The sequence below is a fragment of the Varanus komodoensis genome, unplaced genomic scaffold (assembly GCF_004798865.1).
Source record: "Varanus komodoensis strain SLA01 unplaced genomic scaffold, ASM479886v1 scaffold5, whole genome shotgun sequence".
In the NCBI taxonomy this organism is placed as follows: Eukaryota; Metazoa; Chordata; class Lepidosauria; order Squamata; family Varanidae; genus Varanus; species Varanus komodoensis.
In genome coordinates, this window is record NW_025336087.1 from 10,754,488 (window position 1) to 10,777,918 (window position 23,431).

The 23,431-nt window shown below is 39.2% G+C and overlaps 1 protein-coding gene across 4 annotated transcripts in view; it reads right to left on the reverse strand.

Moving 5' to 3' along the window:
* Positions 1–5,692: 5,692 nt before the first annotated feature.
* The window catches only part of JMY (junction mediating and regulatory protein, p53 cofactor), a 65,470-nt gene continuing 47,731 nt past the window's right edge, over positions 5,693–23,431 (reverse strand). Inside the window, exons 7-11 of one of the 4 annotated variants that reach the window (XR_006416302.1) lie at positions 21,723–21,803; positions 19,206–19,301; positions 17,776–18,316; positions 16,562–16,940; positions 5,693–12,728 (exon numbers count right to left, since the gene is read on the reverse strand). Coding sequence is in view for 3 of the 4 variants with exons in the window: in XM_044446463.1 (XP_044302398.1) it covers positions 16,633–16,940; positions 17,776–18,316; positions 19,206–19,301; positions 21,723–21,803 (1,026 nt within the window). In the remaining variant the exon portion in view is untranslated. Of the gene's footprint in view, positions 12,729–16,444; positions 16,941–17,775; positions 18,317–19,205; positions 19,302–21,722; positions 21,804–23,431 lie in introns of those variants that run through there. The other 3 variants (XM_044446463.1, XM_044446464.1, XM_044446462.1) reach the window with 3 other exon arrangements.

Here is a 23,431-nt window from a genome sequence, read left to right on the forward strand (position 1 = left end):
TATATTAAGATGCTTGACTTTGGGTTCCTTTGTTTATAAAAATAAAATCTATGAGGGCTGCACCATTGAATTCCCCAAAAGTCATCTAACATATATATGGGATCAGGTGGACTTAAGTGCACATATAAATAAAGTCCTGTTAAGAATCTTTTAATGGTCATTTACAGAAGGCAGATGTTTAGAAACTGTATTCTAGAAACTATATTCTGAAGTTCCTGATTAGGTGGTTATACCTACTATAGCCTCTACACTTCTGTATGATTAAGAAAATAATTGACATATTAGAAACAGTGATTTTTTTCCCCAGGAACAGGTATTACTTATTGTATCTTAAAAGAAACTGAGGGAATATATATGCCAGAAATTAATGTTGGGTATCATAGGAAAAAAGTAAACAAGAACTTACACAGAAGAACAATCACATTGTGTATAACTTGTTATATGACAACTATGGAGTCTTGTTAAAATCAACTCTTTTAAAACCCAACAAAATACAATTTTTATTTTGAAATACAATTGCTGTTCCAGAGAATGTATTTTATTCTTTTTTTCTTCTTCTTGAACTCTTTTTAAGTATTATAAACTGTTCAGTGGATGACAGTATATACCTTAATCCTTCAGGTGCTACCAGATTTTTAATTAGAATGTCATGTTGTGAAATTCTGACTTTGACATAAAAAGGTTTTATAAGTAGACCCCTGTCTGGAAGTTGGTTATTGGAGCCTTTTTACTCCAGAATGTTCTAGCAGCTTAATTCTTCTACTGTCTACCCTAGAATTACTTATACCTGAACACAATGAAGCAAATGAAGATAGTAGTCGACAGCAGCGCTATTCTATGCATGTTTACTCTGAATCAAGTTCTACTGTGTCTGACAGGGTTTACTACCTATTATGTTTAGAATTGCAGCTTTAGCAAGCAAGGTAGAACAGGACAGTCTTAAATTAGCTGGTCAGGGCTCTGAGAAATCCATTGCACAGGTGGAGTGCAATGTGGTTAATTTTCTGACTGCATCTGTGTGAGATTTATGGAGATCATAAATATAGGATTGGATTCAGAGTGGCCTTTACATTAATGGAAGAGCATTTACATTTGTGGAAGGAACTGAAATCCAGTGGAAATTCCCACTGGAGGTAGGAAGATGAACGGAAGCCATTTTTACTGCTTCTAGCCATGCCCTCTCCCATGCTATTTCAGAGGGTCTCCCAATCCTCCAGAGCATGTTTTCAGGGCAAACAAGAGAAGAAAGGATTTACAAATATCATATTTAGCCTTCCACCAGTGGGAATATGAGTGGCATTGTCTTCACGGGTACTCTGGATCCAAGTTAAAAATTATACTTTAAATTTTTATATAAAATAATACATAATATTTTGCTTTAAATGAATAAGACTGTGGTTCTGTGGACACTTGCATAGCTTCAATGAATTTCGTGTGCATTACTTCCCATTTAACATGCAAAGGAGTGTACTATAATTTACCATTCTTAACTCAGTTGCTAGCCATCTCTCTACGAACTCGTAGTTCTTTTGGGATAACATATACATTGTGTCAAAATTGCAGTATTATTGAAGAGTGTCAACTACAGATTGGCAGTTGGAGGATATAGCCAGAGAGCTGTGTGCAAAATCTTGGGTCAAAATATTGCCACTCTCTGAAACTTGGTAACAACCTGATGGTAAGCAGCTCTTTAATCTGGGTATCCTATTTGGTTGTTTTAACTGTGCCAGATAGGGTTAATTAAATATTGACAGTCATAGCCAAATTGTAATTGCTGCAACAGCACAAAGAACTTGCAATTTGCTTTTATAGGAGGAAAAACGAAACTTTGTGCAACTTTCTGAAGTGCAGAAGTGGCCATGGAATAAAAGAAGCAAGATGCAAATGATTGTCCTGGCTTGCAACTGCTTTTGCTATCAGCTGAAACTTCTAAAACTGGAAGAAGCTACCAAGAGTCCAGTGATTTATGCAAATTAACGAATGTATGTTCTTGTGTAATTTAGATGGGTGTGTTTAATCTTATATGCATGGAAAAGCAAGCAGACCTAGGAAGTATACAAATGAGACTTGAAGCAAGATGTACTTGTTTTCAGAGCTTCAGGCATGTGGCCATTCCCTCTTCCAGATGCTCCGCTCCATTCTACTCCATTCTCTCATTTTGCCCTTTACTTCAGTCCTCTATCCTACATGCCCTCCCCTCAGCATTTCATAACCCATCCTAGTTGGGCTGTTGTTTTATTTCCTCCTTCTCTTAAGGTTATTTTTCTAGACATGTTATTTAGTTCCAGAGATTTGGTGTTTGCCCAAGTTTGCTTACACTTCCCCTTCAGGCATAAAGCAAAGCATTTGGCTAGATTAGAATCACACTTGGAAAATGAGTTTGTTGTTAGCATGTACGAAGAAACTGTAAAAGTATTTTCTTGGCGTGACCCTCCTGTGTAATTCCAACAGATTCAGAGGATTAAGATCAACAGGAACTGACTCTAGAGCTTCACTATGACATACGTTTTCCTGTTGCTTTTCTAAATATTTTAAGGGGTACACTTGGTTTTCATTAAAGTAGCAGTACTGTTCATTACTGGATAATGTGCAGTCATTACTGCTGGTAAGGGCATTATTCCATATACCAAATCTTGGCATATAGAGATTGCACAAGTAAAAAAAAAAAACTTGCGTGAAACACTTTTAACACTTCACAGCACTATACAGAAATATTTTAAAGTTGCTGTGACATTGTATGACATTAAGGCAGCAATCTTCTACTTGCTGAAAAGTGTGGAACTTTATTTCTAAGGAGACATTTATAGACTTGTTTTGTAAGCCTGTCTTCACATGTGGCAGTCTTTTATTTTATTTTATTTTATTTTAGACATGCAAAATAGTACCCCACCATTCTTTTAATAAAAATCATTTGATTTTGATACTTTGCCTTAAATGATAATTCTTATCAGTCTAAGCCAGCACAGGCAATGCTAGTACTGATACGAGCGGAGAGTCCAAATCATCAGAAAGGCATCAGTTTGGGGAAGGCTGGATGGCTGCACCATCCAGATTGTTGCCCCAAAAGTTGGAGAAAGCAAATATAAACCAACAACCAAAATCTATTTTCTGTAGCATTTCAAGGTACATGCAATTCTTTCTCTGCCAGAAAGCATCAGCCACTTCAGGAAGTAGTAAAGAGGTAACAGAATGTGGCCAGAAGAGTCCTTACTGTTGAAAGAAGGCATGAACTTAAGAGGTAGGTATTTCTTTTTTAATGTGAAGGATGAACATAGTCCAAGAAATATTCACGTTTTAACCTTTTTATCTGAATGTTTAATTGAAGAATTTTTTAAGTTAAATGACACCTTGACAAAGCTAAAGCATGAACAGCTTTTCATTAGCCTTCTCTGTAGGCTGGTAGCATCCATGACTTGCACTGCTTTATATAGGAGATGCTATTGTCATAATTGGGATGACTCAAGAAAAAAATGAAAGAGGATGTACCTCAAAAATGCCAAAAACCCTCGCAAAAAAGCAGTTGGCGTATATAGATCTTCTGAACAAAATTATCCCCAAAAAATGTAATCAATGGTTGATTTTTGTACCTTTCCCCTTCAAAACTCTCATAATTTCTTTCCTCAAGCATATGCCCATGACAAGTAGCTCCACTTGTTCTTCTAAAGCTTAATAGTACTTTTAAGTTCACACAACTGACCAAGACCAGTTCTCAGAAATCTCGTGTAAATGGATATGATATTGCAGGTATGCTTTACATCTTCACAGCTGGATTCTGTGGGCAGCCTGGCCTAGTTCTTTCTTGCATGGTGAAATGACAAGCTAGGAACCACAATTATACTGGCTCCAGTGAAAATATCTTCTGTCCAGAGTTCAGCCCATGAGCTTATTGAAGGTAGGTAGGGACTGCTGGGGCAGAATATAGCCTTACAAATATTACACTTGGAAAAAGGAGCAGCCCAAGTCTTTTAAACAAATGCAATTATTTCTAACAAATGAAAGCAACTATGGTCAAATAAATATCCTTTATTAAAGAAAACAAAATAAGAATTTTAAGCACCAAAAATTTAAAATATGTTGTTACACTGCATGAACAAAGACGCATCATTTGGGACTTTGGGTACAGGTTTGAATTTGGAGCCATGATAGGTAAAAAAGGAAGCAGGACAAAGCAATACGGTAAAGTTGCAAAAACTGCACTACAGAAGGAGAAAACAAAAGGCCCAAGCACTTAAAACTTCTAGTTTTTAGAATATTGCTAAAAATGCTCATTATCTTGCTTAATACTTTAGAACACTGAGCATTTTAAAAGTATTGCAAGTTCGCTGGAGCATTTTAGAAATGTAATGTTAACTTACAATGTTTATTTAATACAGTTCTGTTAAAGAAGTGTACTGATTTTTATTCTTTGCACTAAGTTAGTGAACAGTGGATCAGTTTTCCCTTTGTTTCAACTTTTGAAAATATGGAGTATTTAACATTTAACAAGTTTTACCCATGCAGCATAATCAATAGCCTTTTGCATTTCAGTAAATACGTTAACATACTTTCCTCTCACAATTCATTTAGGACACCATCCAGCACCCTCTGATTCAGATGCAGGTAAGCCTTGTGTGTGTCCAGTGAAACACTGGACTACAATTACATGGCAATTGTAATCTCTGCTGCCAAGCCTCACAGCATTTATTTTATCTAGCCAGCTGTGTATTTTTGGCTACCTAGATTAAGTGCCAGGAGCAGGAGAGAAAAGGACACTAAAGTGCCAACAGAAGTTGGCATAAACCATTGGCCCAAGCTTCCTCTCCTCCCATGCTCCAACATGCCCCTTTTCTCCCACACCAAGGCAGGGTGCATCTCAGAGACACAGCCCGCCATTTTTTTCCACACCAGTTGTTTCGTAGGCCAGGATGCTCCAGGGCAAAATAAGAATCCTATGCTTCCCCATCAATGGCAGCAGTCCATAGGATTGTGCCCTAAGTAACATGTCAAGTAGGCTATAGTCACAGGAACGATAAGACAAAGGACCAGAGATTGTGGGAGGTCAGTCACTGCTTTTAAAGTGAGGTAGAAACAAACAGAAGGGGTGGGGATTGGATTGGGCTCATGGTGCTGGAGGGAGTTTGTTTTGTTTTTTAACCCTTACTCCATGAACCATTTTAAATCCTACCCACTCATCCTTTGAATGTACTGACTGCACACAGGGAAAACATAGAGGTACCTTTAAGTTTTCCCTGGTGAAGATCTAACATTTTCAAGAGATGATTTAAATCAGGAAAGTAGAGTGGGTTGGGAAGAGGATTACCAGATATGCAGCGTGGGTCCAAGTCCTATTTAGAAATCTTTATGGATGCTTTTACCATTTAAAGAAATAACCCAAAGAGATCTGCGAATAGATCTCCTAATGGCTTATCTTGTTTTGCCTACTTCAGGGACTGTGGGTGGCACAGTGGGTTAAACTGCTGAGCTGCTGGATTGGTTGATGGAAAGGTCGACAGTTCGAATCCGCACAACAGGGTGAGCTCCCGTTGCTCTGTCCCAGCTCCTGCCAACCTTGCAGTTTGAAAGCATATAAAATGCAAGTAGATAAATACGTACCACTTCAGTGGGAAGGTAACAGCGTTCCATGCACCTCGGTGTTTAGTCATACTGGGCACATGACCATGGAAACTGTGAACAAAACACAGCTCCCTCGGCTAGGAAATGGAGATAAGCACTGCCCCTAAGAGTCAGACATGACTGGACCTTAATGTCAGGGGAATCCTTTACCTTTACCTACCTATTTCAGGTGTGTTAACACAGCATAAGAGGAATTCCTAAACAGTACCATTTCAGCATGAATGCAATGGACTGAATGTTTTGAACACTCCTCCTGTAAAGATTTTTAAACTAGAAACTAGCTAGCCCTAGCTTTCCATCTGCAAAGAAAACATAGTTTTCACAACTAGACTTTAGAAGAATAGAGAAGGTATTTTTGCACATTGAATTAACCCTGAAAGTGATACCTAGATAGCGCAGAAAGGGCAGGAGGAATAGAATGGAATGGGAAATTCCTTACTTCTAAATTCATGTGGGAGGCTGGGGGCGGGGGGCAAGTGGGCAATAAACACCAACCCCTAAACTTGGATTTACAAAACATGATGATACATTTTGTTACCATTGTTTTAAAGTGAAAAGTATTGGTAATCAAAGAGCACATCTATGGGGGATTTCTTTTTAATGATTTTGAAGCAATTATTAATTTTGAGAACTAATGGCTGCATAGTCATGTGTGGGAATTATCACTCTTCTTCGTGTGGACTGAGTGCTCACAATTAACACTATGGGGTTTGGGAACAAACCCCCCAGAGGCACATACCCAAATATCCAAAAGTGCCTGCACCACTTCAGCCTGCCATCGCTCATGGCACTGCATACTCTGTAAAGCTGGCAAATCCCTACAGTGCTGCAGTTCTCAGGACTGTAGGCAAAGTAACTCTGACACACCTCTCCCGTCTCTTTATTGCAGGCAAATGTTGCTGCACAAAGAACCAAATGTTTTGGATCAATCTGATAGCTAATCATAGTTTCAAAGAGCCAGTAAGGGTTACATCTCTGACACACAGAAATGAAAGTAGGTGTGTCCTTTCTGTACCTGTTTAGGATGTAGAAGACTGAGGGGTGTTTCTAGAAACCTGCCTGCTTATCCATGACACTCCTGCTGTGCCCAAGCACAAATTGCATATTAGAAAGACACACTGCACCAAGTGTGGATATAATGTTATATCATGACCCCAGGGACTTTTAGCTTAAGCTTACCACAGTTTCTTCTGTGCAATACAGGCACTGTGATTATTTTAAACTCATATGCCCTCCTTTGATACTCACCAGGCTCTCTACTTCTCCCAATTTTGTTTCTGCAGTTTATTTTTTTAAGCTAAAAACTTTTTTTTTTAAACTGGAAAGCTGGTTTGCTGCAAAGTGAAGTGTTTTTCATTCCAGTGCCATTTTTGGTTTGGTTCATCAAATTCAGGCTCTGCTGCTGCTTGGTAATTAGGTTCTTTGGCAAGTTTCTTTCTTTCAGCTTCACCAGTTTGCTTTCTGGGAAATTAGTGTTTTTTTATTGGTTATGCCAACTCACACCATACTCAACTTTCCAAATGTACCCACCTAGTCAATACTATAGGGGATACCTGGTTTAAACTGTGACTTATTAAAATACGCCAGGACCAAAGGCCACAAAACTTATTTCAGTAGTTCCATCCTTGATGGAATCTAAGCAAGGATGGCACTAATCTGTGGCTCTTCAGATTAGCAATGTATGAGGAATCTGGTTTGGGGAGTGGGAATCTGTCAGATTTCCTCAGCTCAGCTCCTTGGACTCTGTAGTCCTTTTTCTCTCTGCCCTAACCCCGCAAGTTCATGAGCTTGCCCACACACTGCCCACATACCTACTATGCAGGTAGATTTCTGCTTCTGTGCAAGACCTGCAGGTTTTGTGTACTTTGCTCAAAGAAGCTGCTAGCATTCCTGGCCATGATCTGAGCTCACTTCCTAGCCAGGGCTGAGCATGGGAAAATCTGCTAAGCACAAGAGAGCCAGAATCTGGCCCGATCTTCGCATTCCTGCTCCAGATTCTGACAACTCCCATCAGCCACACCCAGCACAGCCCATAGTAGGAGTGAAGGGAATTGCAGTCAACATCTGCAAGGTCACACATTCCCTATCTTTGCTTTAAACAAGTAGTTTGATCTATGTTTGTGCATAACCAACTGTGTTTTTACCCCAGAAAGTGAATGCTTCCAGTCTCCTTACAGCCATGCTAATGGAAAAGGGAACATGGGGACTAAATTATAGTTTATTACTATGGCAAAACTGTGCCATGATCTCTATTAGTGCTACATTTTAAGGAAATAATTAATCTTACTGTGGAATATACTACAGGCCAGCAAAACTGTATGATTGCTACTGGTGAATGTACTTGCAGACACTTGGTAAGAAGCAAACAGGGCAATCCCACATTTATTTGAACACAAAATCTACCTGGTTCAGATAGGCAGAATCAGTTCAGTTTATTTTCTCACAGTCACATTGGGATGGGATTATTTGAATTTACAGCCCACTCTTCATCTCACTTGGGCTACAAGATCAAACACAAACTATTTCCAAAAATAGGCCCTTAGTTATTTACTTCACCAGAGATAAATGAAAACCTGTATTAGAGAATGGAAAATAAAAACTGGCACCCAGGCCTGGAGTTTTTGTTTACATCGTTGATATTTTGAAGTTCAAATCTAGGAATTCCAAGTGAATTACCTTAACCGACATATAAGGCTGTGAAATCATGAGAAAACAGATTTGCAAAAAATATTGGAATAAAATCCTTTTCATTACAATATGATTTTATGTAGCAGTTAACAAGTATACTTTATTGGAAGCTTTAAAATTAGTTATATTCATAGGAGAAAAACTAACTTGTGCTGTATTTTTCAAACCATTATTCAGAACAAACCAATATGCTTTCCTCTATTAAAGAACATTTATCAATAAATGTCCCAATCCAGGAAACTTATGAACTCAGCAAAAACCCTATATGTTCATTGCTATGCTCCAAAGTGTCACTTGGCTTCAGACATGATTAAACCTGCTACAGAAGCAGGATGCTATTTTGGATCTAGGTGTGTATTCTTACAAAGATTGCTGTCACTGGATTGGTGTTAATATTGATAGCAAACTATTACATTTAGTAACCCATAGCATTTTAAATTTCCACATGCTTTCAGCAATGTGCTTTCATCTCTTGCAATAAGCATCTCTTTGCAGTAAGCCTGTTTGCTTTTATCAGTTTACCAACACTAGACATATCTTGCTTCATGCTTCTGAGATCACTATGATTAACACAGGTAATCAAAATACAAAAGCATTACACTGAAAATAAAATAGGCTCATCAAATAGCCTCAATTTACAATTCACTCTTTAAAGTCAGTGCAAATGAAAATAACATATTGACAATTAGTGAAAGTTTCAACTTTCCACAGGACTGCTTCACAAAAATGCACCAATATTTTGAAGACAGAGTCTACATACGTAAGACAAAGCACAAGACCAAAGTCTCCTTATGGTGAAATAGATTCTTACCCTATATCCCTGCGAAATGTAATTTACTGGTGTTAATTTGTTACTGTGTTTGTAGATTTTATGACAGAAACTATTCTGTTTTGAAACGCTTAACAAGCAAATGGTTTCAACAAGAAGCAAAACTATGCTAAAGAATGGCATTCACTATACAAATAACCAAGCAATTGAAATTAAAAAGTCCTGGAAATGTTCTGTAGAACAGGAGTCCCAAATTGTTTTGGACCTGAAGGCGTATTTAGGAATTTGAGAAACTGTTGTGGGAACCACCACAACATTGCTCCCAGAAAGGAGGTGGCTAATCCCATAATAGCTGCCATGGGGGCCTGGCCAGGCAAAGGGAGAGGGGCATATAACCAAGTCTTAGAGCAGGAGAGGTAAGGATAAGCAGCAAGGGAGAAGGAGGGGGAGGGGGAGGGCGAGGGGTGGGGAAGGGAGGAAGTGTGGCTAAGGGCTAGGAGAAGGGAGAAACAGTGAGCTGTGCAAGGGGAGAAGTAAGCCTAAGAACGGAATGAAAGAGTAAAATAAAGATTGAGTGAGGGAGAAAGAGCAAGACTGGGGTTAGGAAGGAAGAGAAAGAAGGCCCAGGAATGGGGACCCATGTTGTAGACGATGAAACCACTTCACAATCAGTGTTTCTGTACTTCAACAATCTCTCTCTAGCAGGAAACTAAATCTGATCTCAGCGTCTTGGATCCCTGCTACAATATTCCCAACCACAAAACTTATTACCCAGCATTTGTTGTTCTGTGAGAAAGTCCATTACCAATATCCTATATCTGGGATATATTAACATCATTTCTTGACACATACAATGCATTGTGGACAAGATATTAAATAAAAATAGTGACTAGCAATGTGGAATAAATGCAATCACATTTGGCAGCCTGCAGCATAAAAATACTGAAATGCATTTTTCATGCATACTTGTCAACTGCATAGATTTGAGCTTGACCCATTTCAAACAGCATTCACTTCTTAAATACCTACATATTTTCTAAACCTTCTGTGAGAAATCGCAAGCCTGAGGACTGATTTCTCAGCCAACTGAGTGATTTCACAAGTAGTAGTCTAAGCAATAAAAGTAGGAATCACTGTTAGTCCAAAGGTTTAGGAATTATAAGGAAGTCTACTTGGAAGAATGGACAGGATGCTAACTCAGAAAAAACTGAAATGCTGGCCAGTCATTAATGGCAGTGAGCTTAACCTCTTTTTTCCTAACAGATTATGAAAAAAATAAAAGGAAAATTATGGTATGAGATCAACCACTGTGCAGCTGCCAGTGTATATAAAGTAAGTTCCTATGGACTAACAATTTTTACAGACCCAAGCCAGTTTCAGAGTCTAGTAATAATTTAGCTGTCATAGGGGTTTTAAAAAAACCTGGAGTTTTCAAAACAAGATCTCAGATATCTAAAGCCTGAACACTGCGCAATTATATAGAGTGCTTCATAAATTTCTCGTATAAATTTAAAATGTGTAGATGCAAAACAGTGCAAAGGCAAGGAGCGTTAGCTCTAGTTTTAAGCAAATTATGTCTCCTTGCTTATATGGTCTGTTAGTATTTTACATAAACTGCCCAGTGGAATGTGTTGCTTGAAGCCCCTGCTGCAACCGATTGTGCAAAGCTTTATGTGATCCACGTCATACTAATTTTAGATGTTCAACTTTTGTGCTAAAAATCCAAACACATATTATATAGTGGTAATTTGGAGTGTAGGTGGCTAAACAGCAAAGGCACACCAACTATGTACATTATGGTTTATGCTAAAGGTTAACAGATAAATTTTGCAGCCATTGAATTATTGCCACTGAACCCTGCATTATCTGGGATTACCACACATTGTATAATGCAACTTTGGTTAACATGCATAAAAAGAAACTTGGGTTGTCAGTTTTTCAGCAAAACTAATGTCTGATGCATAATAGTACTAATGTTCTCTTTCTCACCAACAGAAGGCGCTCCAGTACTAACTGAACTCGCACTCTTCTCAAGCTTACTTTGGAAAAGGACATTATTGTAGACTATATAAGGCAATAAGCTTAAGAAAAAGTACACCTGCCGAGTACAGAAGACCCATTAAAGTATGTAATGATATTACTATGGTTATTGGCCAGGGTCATTCCTCTTGTGGGCCCAAGTATGTGCAAGAGTTCACGTGGGCTAAGTTACATAATTTTTCTCAAGTATTCTGGGTACTCCCAACTATTTTTAAAAGGAGAAAAGGAAAAGATATTGAAAAGTACATGGAATTACTGTGAGCATTCAATAACCTTCCAATATATATAAAGTTCATAGAGGCTACTTTTAACAGGACAGTAAAAGTATACAGTACATTGTTTCAAAATGGGTTTGCTTGTTTTTTCTAACCTAAGATAAGGGATCATGATTGCTCAAGTACAGTAAACATGAAATTGTATTTAAAAATAAGAAGCTGGCCAAGCTCAAGGTTCTCCTATAAACAGAGATTCTTCATCAGAGTTTTAATAAAGGTAAGATTAGCCCTGGTGCGGAAATACTGCTCAGTTCTTTGTTGTTATAAAACAAGCTGCCTGCAGCTATTAGTCACGCTGTTTGGGATTACACTGCTTTAGATATTCACTGTACTGAAATATGTGCCTCGTTTACACCATTATACAGCCAGGGTTAAAAAGAAGTGTACTTTTGAACAAGCAGGCTGTTACATAGTTTTAATTTCTCTAACAGTGAATGGGAATAATGAAAACTGAAAAAATACGATAACTTCCAAAATGTAAAACTAAAAGCTTACTTCAGTTTTGCATTCTCCTTAAATAAAGCTCCTTAGAGTAATCAAAGAATAGTTAAACTAATTGACAAAAATAATTTTAAGTCTTTCATTACAAAATATTGTTTCTATAAATAAAATTTTATGTAATTTTAATATAACTCAGTCCTGCAATTAACATGTTACTATTCATAAGAGTATGGAAAAGTCTAATTTAAAAATATAAGATGTACACAGTATACATGACCCTGTAATGGGTTATGCTATATACCATTTTAAATGTACTATGGTGTAAACAAATACATTCTTAAATACAAGTATTCCACTCTTAGGGTGCCTTCGTTAGTCTTGATGGTAATTTCTTCTCATTTTCACACTAATTTGTACTTTGAACAGTTAAGAAATGCTCTTTATCTTTGATATCCACCTCTCGTATGAAAAATATGGTGAGAAATAAGGAGTTTTATGTGAATTCCTGCTGTTGTATAAGAAGTTGTTGTGAAGTAGCAACTGGATTTTTTTAAACAGTCAAGTCTTCCGTGATGCAAAGGCCAGATTTCATACCTGACCTGGTTATGCTGGGAAGTTTTGTTGCAATAGCTGCTTAGTGCTTCACACAATTGTAAAAAGTGAGTGAAAAACCAGAAAATATCACTCACCTCAGAATAATGCAAATGCAAATCTAAATCAGATAGCTTTTGGTCCAACCAGAATCTTCTATAATGAATTAAAAATATGCTTTTTTAAGCTCTTCTGCACACATTGAATCATTTGTCAGAGTAAGCCTTAACCAGGCTGAAAGTGATGATCAAACCGTTGACTATACATGTTCAGAAGTGAAAGGAAAACCATATTCTCTGAAATTCTTACACCTGTTTAAACAAAAACAATCACAGCTGAAAAAAATGGCAAAATTGCTTTTTAACTCAAATTCTATCATCTAGGACTGTATAAAAATTTGCCAACCTTTGAGTCACCTATTCTTGCCCCCACTCTGATCCATTCGCTTTCCTGTAGTAGCTGTTACTGGCAGCTTTGAGGCTCTGCCAACCAGATTAATTTGTAGCACTAGTAAAAGAGATGAGCATGTGGCTAGGGATCAGGAAACGAAGGACACGTAACTGAAGATGACTTTGCCCTCCCACCACAACCCAGTTGCTTCTTCTGGCATACAGTTGCAGCAATTAAATATTAGTTGATTCAAATCGATCAACCATATTAAAATACAGTGAAAATCAATTGTTCTGAAGCAAGACACTTTGTTTTTAGATGATTCTTGCACTGCAGACATTATTGTCTTAGGAAAAGTATTCCATTTATAGAATAGAAGTGGGGATAATGTCTGCATTTCTGTTTTTATCAGAGGCATCTTTTTAGCCAATTTTAGTTAAATTAGGGCTGCAGTGTTAATCAGTTAACAAATCAAACTCATTTAATAGTAGAAAAAACAAATTCAATCACAATTACACTCCAATATATTTTGAAGTACCATGACAGAGGGAGTAAGACCTCACTATCTAGTAATTATCATGGATGCCAATGTTCTTTAAAAACAAAAAAACAAACAAACTTGTTGCATAGCTCATATTTTGCAGTTTCATAATTAAAATCCAAGTCTCATGTTATGCTAGAGTCTCAAGATGAGTTACTTGACACACACAGTTTAAATCTATCACTTATGGTGGGATTCTGTTTTTGAGTGACCATCTTGTTGCCTATACAGTATAGGAACAACACCTCTGGGACATAAATTTATGAACACTCATCTTTCCCCCACCCACTATTACAGACAGCTATGTAAATATATTTTACCATGAGGTCAATCCTTTACTGCACATAACTGTTGAGGAAGAACGTACAAAGTAAATTCAACAGAAAAGAATAACAAAGAAGGAATATTAACAAGAATGCATAGGATGAGCACTGCAAATATGGAAAGGCTGCCAACCCAAAGATAAAGGGCTATTAACCCTGGAGTCAGCACATGGCACTTCAGGCAACTGCCACACATATTAAAGAATACAACAGACATACATGTTTTGCTACCAGGTGCTTAGGAGCATACCGGGAAACTGCAGCACATAAATAAGCCTTCTTTTTAATCCCTTACCAACATCCACATTGGAGTGACACATTGTCAGAGGCGCTAACAAGGGACTGCAATGGTGCCTTACATGCCTCTCACACAGCTGCTCAGAAGTGCTAAGTAGCAAGAATTAAAAAAAAACATTATTGAAGGGGCTTGCACTGAGCTAGGTGGTTCCCCTTTTTAGTTTTGCTTCCCAATGCTGACAAGTATGCCGGGTAGCTGTGTCTTTAACATAACATCATAACATAACATAACCTAACATAACATAACATTATGTTAGAGACATTCCCAGTGTCTCTAACATAACGTAAGAGTGGCTTAGTACATTCCCTTCTTACTGCCCTTAGCATAGCATTGTTACACTGGGGGCAGGAAGCCGGACTAAAAGAGTGTTCACTGGTTTAGTGCAACTGCTCAGTCTCTCAGCTGCAAGGTACTTGAGAGCTGGCTTTTAATGCCCTTCTTGATGCACAAGATAACAGCTATCTACACCCCATCACTCAACAGACAAAGCCACCTTAAGTGGGCTATACCACCAGAGCACTGTGCCCAAGGGAACACTTGCAGTAGCCATATAACCATATTCTGTGAAACAGTGTTCAAATGAAAGACTAATCTGAGAAACTAGTTCCCCTGACATAGCCTTCCCCAACTGAGTACTGGGACCCCAGTTCCTAACATCTGCAATCAGAAAGGCTAATGATTGTGCTGGCTGGAAATGTTAAACATCGTAGTCCAACACATCTAGGCAGACCAGACTGGAGAAGGCTGATCTTCAGCGTGATCATTTTTTACCATCTCAATTATCTGATTAGGATAATGGATTCAGGAGATTCTTTTCTCCTCTGCCACCAGCATGAGCAGTATAAAACCTCACAATGCTGGTAATCTGTTTGGCAGCTGTGCATATGAAAACATAGGGAGGGACCACAGCACAGCGAGAGCACCTGTTTTGCATGTAGAAGGTTCCAGGTTGAAACCCTGGTATCTCCCATTCAATGGATCTCAAATATCAGGGCTGGGAAGGTTTCCCCTGATGAGCATCTGCCAGTCAGGGTAGCCAATTCTGTTCTAGACAGACCAATTATCCAGCTCCACTTCATATGTTCAACTACAGCACATGAACATCTATAGATGAAGGCAACACTTTTATCTTTCACTTTTTATATAGATCTTCACTTGAGACTGAGACACATAGTAAATTATTAATTTCAGGTTTAATAAAATGCAGCATTAAAGTGATTTTTTCTTTATTGGAAAACTTGCCTTACAGACTTTGGAAGTGAACTTCATGTTGATTAACTGTGTTTCCAATTAGTTATTAGCATGCCAGTTCATATGTTATTTCAGTAGGGCAATCTATATCACTTTGATGAAAACCATGATGAGAACAAATCTTGCATTCCACTAATGCAACATTTGTTTCACCTGCAACTCAGACAAGATTAAGATATTCACACAATTTTTCTCTGTGACAAACCATGGGTAACTTTCTTTCCCAATCTCTTTTTCTTACGCTGACAAATAACCAGGATTTGCTTGCAAACAAGTCCTTTCCACAGAAGCGTCTAATTTACTGAAAATGCACCACTTTTTAAGGACAGAGACTATAAAGGGAAACAACCATATTCTGTCCAAAAGAGATTTTTATTTAAATATTTCATAGGACTTTGGTTAAAAAAAGTACTAGTATCAATGTATCCCCAAATTCCCTAGTGCCTACCTGTAACTTAGAACACAATCCTAATACTCTTGCAACAGACTGAAAGCCTCCAAATTCAGAGGCTTATGAGCATCTAATGCAAGGTACAGCAGTGGCTTCACACCCTGCATTTATCTAGAGGTGCATTTTTGGCCACTTAGATTTAGGGCTGACAAGGGGCAGGAAAGAAAACCAGGATGCTGATACAAACTGGTGAAACTCTGCAACCCCAGCCTCTTCTCTTGTCTTCCAGCAGCCCCCCTTCATCTCCTTCCAAGGCCCAGCTGTAATTTTGAAGAATGGGAATCAATGTGGTTCTTTCCCTGCCTGCTGCAGCTGGGGGGCGGGTGGATGAGAGCTCAGATTCTGAAGAATCCTGTTGTCTGACAGATGATGTCAGGAGAGCTCAGACCTGCACCCTTGTAAGTTTTGATAAACTGTAGTGTAGAAAAGTTCAGTAAAAATAAAAAAAAATCTTTCATTTCTACTATCTGATTAAAACAGTGGAATCTACAATACCATGTAAGTCATTCAAACTATCTTTTCTGCTATACACTGATCTTTTTCCTGCTGAACCTTCATCTTAAATCCATGAATATGATGCTGGAATATAATTGTGGCAATATACCCATCTCTCCGCATGCTGAGGTGTCCTACTCAGCAATATTAACATGCAAACAGTTGTTTGAACTTGAAACCAATGAAAACCTTTTAATTATTATTAACCTTTTAATTATTTTGGATAAAAGTATTCAGTAGATTAACCTAAAACCATTAACTTAAAAAAACCCACCAGATAAAATGATTGTTTTATTTTGAGCGCATAGCAATGCTTTTAATGTGGCTGTGACTTTTAAGCCACACATGCACTTCTTTTATAATAGATACAAAGGAGAGCTTATGTGTATTCTTACCAAGGCAATATCACCAGAGGTGCTATAACTATTCAAGGAAATGAAATGCATACTTAAAGAAACATTACACCTTAAGTTTCCCAATCTGTGCAAGGTAGGTTCTCATCCTCATCTTCAGACTCTGGTGATGCCTCTTTAATTCGTCGTAGTGCTTCATGGATGCTGCGGGTCAAAGGATCATCATCAGGTAAAACTGTAAAAGATTCTCTCATAATGTCCTTTTGCACCTTCTTCAGTTTCACGCCTTTTCTTATCTGTGCCAAGATATTATTGCTGTCATCTTCATCAGGGAAAGGAGGGAGATTTCTGTGTTCAACTTTCCTCAGGTGGAAGCTACCACGCTTCAAGGAAGCCAAAACTTCATCCATTGGGGAACTCACTGCAGTAAATCAGAGGATTCTTTAAATCTAATTTTACAGATTACAACTCAAGCACACCAAATTATGCACACCAAAATCAAATAGCATTTCTGGCAGGTAGACAAAATTTTAAAGGTTTCACAATCACATTCATCAAACCCAAAGGAGCAGAATAAGGCACAATTCAAAAGGGCGCATGATGTTATTCGTAGCAGATGAGTTCTCACCACTTTTAATGTTTACTCTTTCCATCAAAACCCACAGATCAGCTAAGCCACCATTCTCTACTGGCAGCACTATGGATACCCTGTTCCTAAAATAAATGTTCTGTGAAAAAAGAAAGGCAAAGTTCTGTAGCCTGTATAAATTATGCACATTAGCATACATTCATTATTTTGGGTGGTTCATTCTTCAGATAATGGTTTACTGGAGTGAAGATATATGCAGGGTGCTGACACTGTAATTGTTCATTCAATTAATTAAATTACTTATATAACAACTTTCTAGTCATACAACATGGCTTACAACCCAGTAATAAAAAACAGCAAAAATACCACCCAGAAAATTCTGAAGTTTTCAGTTGTTCCATTAGCTCTAGGTGTGACAAAAAAGAGACATCTGTACCAAGGCACAAACTACTTTTGATCACTTTCAAGCAAGGGTTTTAGCCATCTGTCCTGGCAAATATTATTAAGGAAACAAAACCTAAAGCTCCCCTTGGTGTGCAGAACTAGTGTAGTCTTTTGAATCCTGGCCATTATCATTAACTACTGTTATTACTCAAAGTAAAAGTCAACAGGAGAACAAATAGATCACTGTCTTTTTTTTTTTAATTAAAGAAACAAAAAAAATTACCTCTCCTCCTCTGCAAACCTTCAATATCACCAGTCTTCTTCAGTTTCTTCTTGGCACTGACTAGCTGACTGCTATCAAAGAAATGAGCTGATGGTGCGATGGTGGTTGGTAGGATTGGCTTTTCCATGCTTTCTTGTTTAACTGGGCTACTGTTTTTTTCAGAGCACTGAGTAGCTTCTTCCTTAGTAGGCAGAGGTGGCGGTGGCGGTGGTGGCAAAGGAAGAGGAAGAGAAAGTGGAGTCTCCTGAACTGTATCAGGATGAAGTTCATTACTGACAACAGTTGGAAGAGAAGTAGTTTGAGAAAATTCAGTGGTAACACCACAGGGAGGTAAAAAAGTATCTTCAAGTTGTCCTAAGCTGCTGGGCTCCTGAATATGTAAAGGTTGAATCACTTTTTCTTGTCCCACCCTATCAACTTGCATAGTTACTGGTGAAGACAGGGAGTGATCAGCACATGATGCTGAAGTGGCTGCATTTTTTCTTCTTGCATGGGCCAATCGAAGTCTAGTTGATTTGAGTATAACCTGTCCAGGGTAACGCTTAGGAGGAAGAAAATGAATTAAAATTATACAAGGATAGATAAATCTTTCTGATACTGGAAAGCCTAACATTTTCTTCTAAAATATTGCAACAATAAAATATTTATATACACCATATCTAAAAGCACCAGGAAGTCTAGCTGAGAAATCAGGCATAAAACCCACAATCACAACTTTGGAACCACTTCTTGGAATGCCTGAGACTTTAAAACACTGTGCTTTCAATTCTTTTTTCTCTGTTTGCTAATCTAGTGAAATAGGAAGAACCAGTATACCCAAGTTTGGGTTCTTAAAACCCGTTAGTTCTAAGCTGGTGTGCATTTTCTATTTCTGTAGAATTAACATAATTTGTATTAACATGGCAAGCTAATTGCTCAATTCATTCACAATCTCCCAACTATCTTGGTGAACAAGAGCCATTATTGTTAGTTCCAATTTCACAAAATATCATGATTCAACCTTATTAAAAAGCAAATTGATTTGGGAGCTGAGAATATAATATGTGGACTTGCATTTTAATGATGCTATCATGTCTTAAGAACCTATGCAAAGTAAAAACTTTCTAAAGTCTTCATATCTTTGAAAGATGGCAATGCACACAAACGTACCTCAAGCCATATGAAGTCCACAGAAAAACAAACATCTATTATAGAACTTCAGAATCCCACCTTTCTGCAGACAAGTAGAAATTATCTTAAGAATTATTCCCAATTTTCCCTTCCCACTCCCCCTTGTAAATATGTAGTTTAAATATCTGCCTCCATATACATACAAAAGAAAATCATACATAATTCAGGGCTCCTACTGCAAAAAGGTGCAATTACAGATTACAGGTGCATGACCACTATTTTTTGAAACATTGGTGAGATGGCCACCTTCTTTGGATTACCTGTTTAAATGTTCGAAGTCTGTCCAGTGTTTTCTGCCGTTCCTGACTGACCCATGAGCTTTTCCTTTCTTCCTCATCTTGCAACTGTTCTTTTTTCTGATAATAAAAAATGAAAAGGTAAGACAGACAGGAACCGTAGTCTAGGATGAAGGAATTTGGATGAAATAACTTCCCCTTGCTATAGCCTTTTCCCACATAGCTTAATAAACCACAAAGGGCTTACACCTTGCTCTTTAATAAATGGTATGAGTGGTAGTTAAAGCTCAGGGCATTCAGAAGATGCCTGCAGGAATACAGGACTGCTTGTGGAGGCCTGTCACTCCATCCAGTACCCCTGTTTGAAAAAAAAGAACACAGGAATTTGGAAGGAAGAGTAAATGGCTTTGAGTTGACAATTACAGATTGAAAAATGAAGGGGGCATATGAAAGAATGAAGGGAAGCAAAATGAGTTTTAATCGCAAGGGGAAATATCTGAAGTTGAAACTGAAAGATATTCAGAGTTACTTTTACTAGGTTATTTAAATCCATTAAAGGTGCAATTCTTTGGTTTTCAGACATTGTATTTTTTGGGGAAGGGAGGGATAAGATTATTTGGACCTGTGATTGTAAAAGCCAGGCCCCAGCCTCACTCACCTCATATCCAATGTAGAAACAACTAGGATCAGCTGCCTCTCCAGGGTCCAAAATCAGCCTTAAAGAGGAGGAAAAGGGGCATGCCAGGGGCAAGGTGGGGAGGAGGGGCCAATGTCATGTTGTATTCAAATGTCCCAGCCACCTTCCTTCCCACTCCATTGCACTTAATGTGAATGGCCAAAAACAGCAGCTAAGATGAAGTACAGGGTGTAAGGTGTGGCGCACCAGAAAACAGTGGTGGACCCAAGCACTAGAAGCTTCTGTGTTGGAAGTCTTATGTGTATCAAGAGCAGAGAGCACTGGATTGCATCCTTAAGCAGATTGCATCTTTAAACAGAAGATATTCTAGAATTCCTAGCATGTCCCAGCTAGCCATGTCTGGCCAACAGAAGCCAGGAATTGTAGGGATTTTTCATCTCAACATGCATAGAATTCACCCTAAATTAATGTTAATACTTTTGTCTAAAATATTTATCCACCATTTTCTAAAACAAAAATGTTGAAGAGCAGCTATATCACCTCTAGTAGATGAACACTTGGGCAGCTGCAGTGAGTAAGTAAAAAACATTTGTACTGCATGCATCTTTTAACTATTTCCAGTGTTGGAAATAAAATAATTATCAATTCTGCTATTGAACTGGTCTTACCCTAGAATTTCTGAAAGCAAGATTTTGAAAATATAAACTAACATCAAAATGTGCTGTTATATATCATGTTTACTTTTGGTTATCATTGCTTTGTATTTCATACTTTAATGGTCGAAGTTAACAGTTTAAATATATATCCATATATTTTTTAAAATGGTAGCTAATGATAAGGACTGAACTGTGAATCAACAGGTAAAATCAAAAGGCTTAAGACTGTTCCTCCAAAGACTGAAACTAGCAGCATTCAAATTATGCAATAGCTTTTTGGACATACTGTATTTCATTAAACAGTTGCCAATACCGAATACTGTTCTGATTACTTTGTAATAAGAGCAGGACTAGCCCAGAGAGGCAAATTAGGACACCAACTGAGGAGCCAAAATGCAAGAACACTCAGTGTCTCCAAGAGAGTAAGTTGATGCCTGTACGTCTGGATTTTCATGTAATGCTTATCCTCATTATCTATGTGGCTCAGAAACCCAGGGGGCAAGGAGCGTTTAGACCCAGTTAGGTAATGTGGAACACAACAGTTTAATTGTTAAATTGCTGAAGATAAAAATAAAATTAAAAAAGTATCTTAGTCATCTCTTAGTAATTTAGTAACATTATTATGCTGTTTAGTATCAAGTAAGACTCAAGTGTGAGGGTAACATTTGCTTAGGTCAGCAAAAATTTTGTGTTTGCTTATTTAAATTTTAACATATATTGAAGTAGACCTGGACTAGCACTATTGTCACTTTGTCACTATTTAGAGAACAAGTGGGTCAAAACATTAAGCACTGATGACAACTTTAGTAACAACAGTAATAACAGCAAGGAACTGGGAAGTAAAAGGTGATTATCACATAAATGGTATAAAGAAGTTTGGAATATACCTAACATACCTTTGGATAAGTTAACTGGTGATATTTAGTGGAAGCAAGGCTTAGTAAGTAAAAATAATTTTGAAGATATTTGGAGACTGTTTATTGGATATGTTTTAGTAAAGGGAAGGGGATGTGAGCCGTTACAAGATTCAATGTAAAGGGAATGGGAGTGGAGCAACCTGAATGAATAAATGATTTTACAATAAGTATCATGTATTTGTTGGTCTTGGTGGAAGTTAGCATTGTTATTACTGTATTGAATAGTTATTTTCATCATTATGTTATCTGTAATGTTTTATATTTGTGTAAACTATGAGTTTTGTTTTTGTTAAAATAAAATTTAAAAATATTTAACATAGACCAAACTCACAAACTTGGCTGTATGCTGCAGTTCCTCTTCACTTTGAAAATGTTGCAAGAATTTTTCACTATGTTTTGCAATGCAGATTTCCTATAGAGACACAAAAGGTTTCATTACAAAATGGAATTCAGTACCAATTAAACATGATTTTAGAGAGCAATCCTGTCTTCATTTGAGACTAGCTGAAGGTACACAGGAATCAAAATGTGTGTGCTTCCATCACCTTGCTGGCAGGACAACACCTGTAATATCTAAGCCCCCACAACCCCACACCTGACCACAGAAAATTATGCCAGAGGAATATACTTTGTTTGGAGTTATTAATCAGTTATTAAGCCATTGAATGACAGCTAAATACTGAAACTACAAACTACTGAAACTGCCCGGGAGAACCAGCGCGCCAGACGGGGCCCACCTCCTTCTGCGCCGCCCGGACCATCGCGTTGCCGCTCTGCAGCGATGCCGCACGCGGCCGCCGGCTGCCACGCCGCCCTGCCAGAGGCCAGGACCACTAGCCCAGGACCCGGCTCCGGCCTGCTTCCCACTCACAGGTGAGAGACGCGCCGGGAGGGGGTGGAACTCGGGGAGGGCCCTGCAGCCCAAAAAGCGCCGGCGGCGGCCGGCGGCCAAAGGGTGATGGCCAAAGGGCAGTCGCCGCCATTGGGGAGCCATTTGGGGGCCGAGCAGGGGGCTGGGCTGGCCAGGGGCCATGTTTTAATTGGACCACCTGCCACGCCACGCTGTTGCCGTCGCTGCCGCCAGACTGGGGCGCACCGCCGAGCCGGGGGCCAGCTGACACCGCTCCTGCGGCCATCGCTGGGCCACCCCGGGCACAGAGGACGCCAGGGTCACGCCATCTTGTCACCGGACGGATTTCCGCGCCCCTCCCTGCTCCCCCCCGCCATTGCTGGTGAGAGCAATGCCGGATTGGGGTGGGGCACACGGGCGGGCGCCGGCTTGACCCGCCAGACGTGGCCTGGGGCTGGATGGGCTTGGAGCTCCCTCTCCCCACCGAACATCTGCCGTGGTCCGCAGCTTGGACCACCTGCCGCGCCGCGCTGTCGCTGGACTGGGGAGCACCGCCAAGGGAAATGGGAAGCTTTTGATTGTTTTTATAATTTTATTGTATTTTAATTTGTTTTTAATTTGTTTTTACGGAGTTGTCCCTGGCCATGTCGACGTTTGTGTTTTCTGGGGAGTCTGTGGGCGCTGCCATTGGGGTGATCATGGGCAATGGACGTTACAGAGGTGGGGGCTTAACATGTCCGCGTAGAAGGAGGGACAGATGGCTGACACCTGTTCCTCCTGGTTTTGCCTCCAACCAGAGGGTTCCAGGTATAGTCGTGTCAACCGCCCCTCGGGCCCGACAGTGCTGCTGCTCAATGCCAGGTCGGTCAACAATAAATCTTCCCTCATCCATGACTTGATTGTGGATGAGGGGGCCGACCTGGCTTGCATAACGGAGACCTGGGCGGGAGGGGAGGGGATGCCATCCTCTCTCAAATGTGCCCGCCCGGGTATCTGGTTCAGCACCGTTCACGCCCAGAGGGGAGGGGGGGTCGCTTTGGTTTACCGAGCCTCCATCTCCCTCACGGGACTTCCGGTCCCTTTGAGACCAGGGCTGGAGTGCCTCTACTTGGTGTTGGGCAACCGAGACAGATTGGGGATTCTGTTGGTGTACCGTGCACCCTTCTGCCCAACAGTCTCCCTGCCTGAGC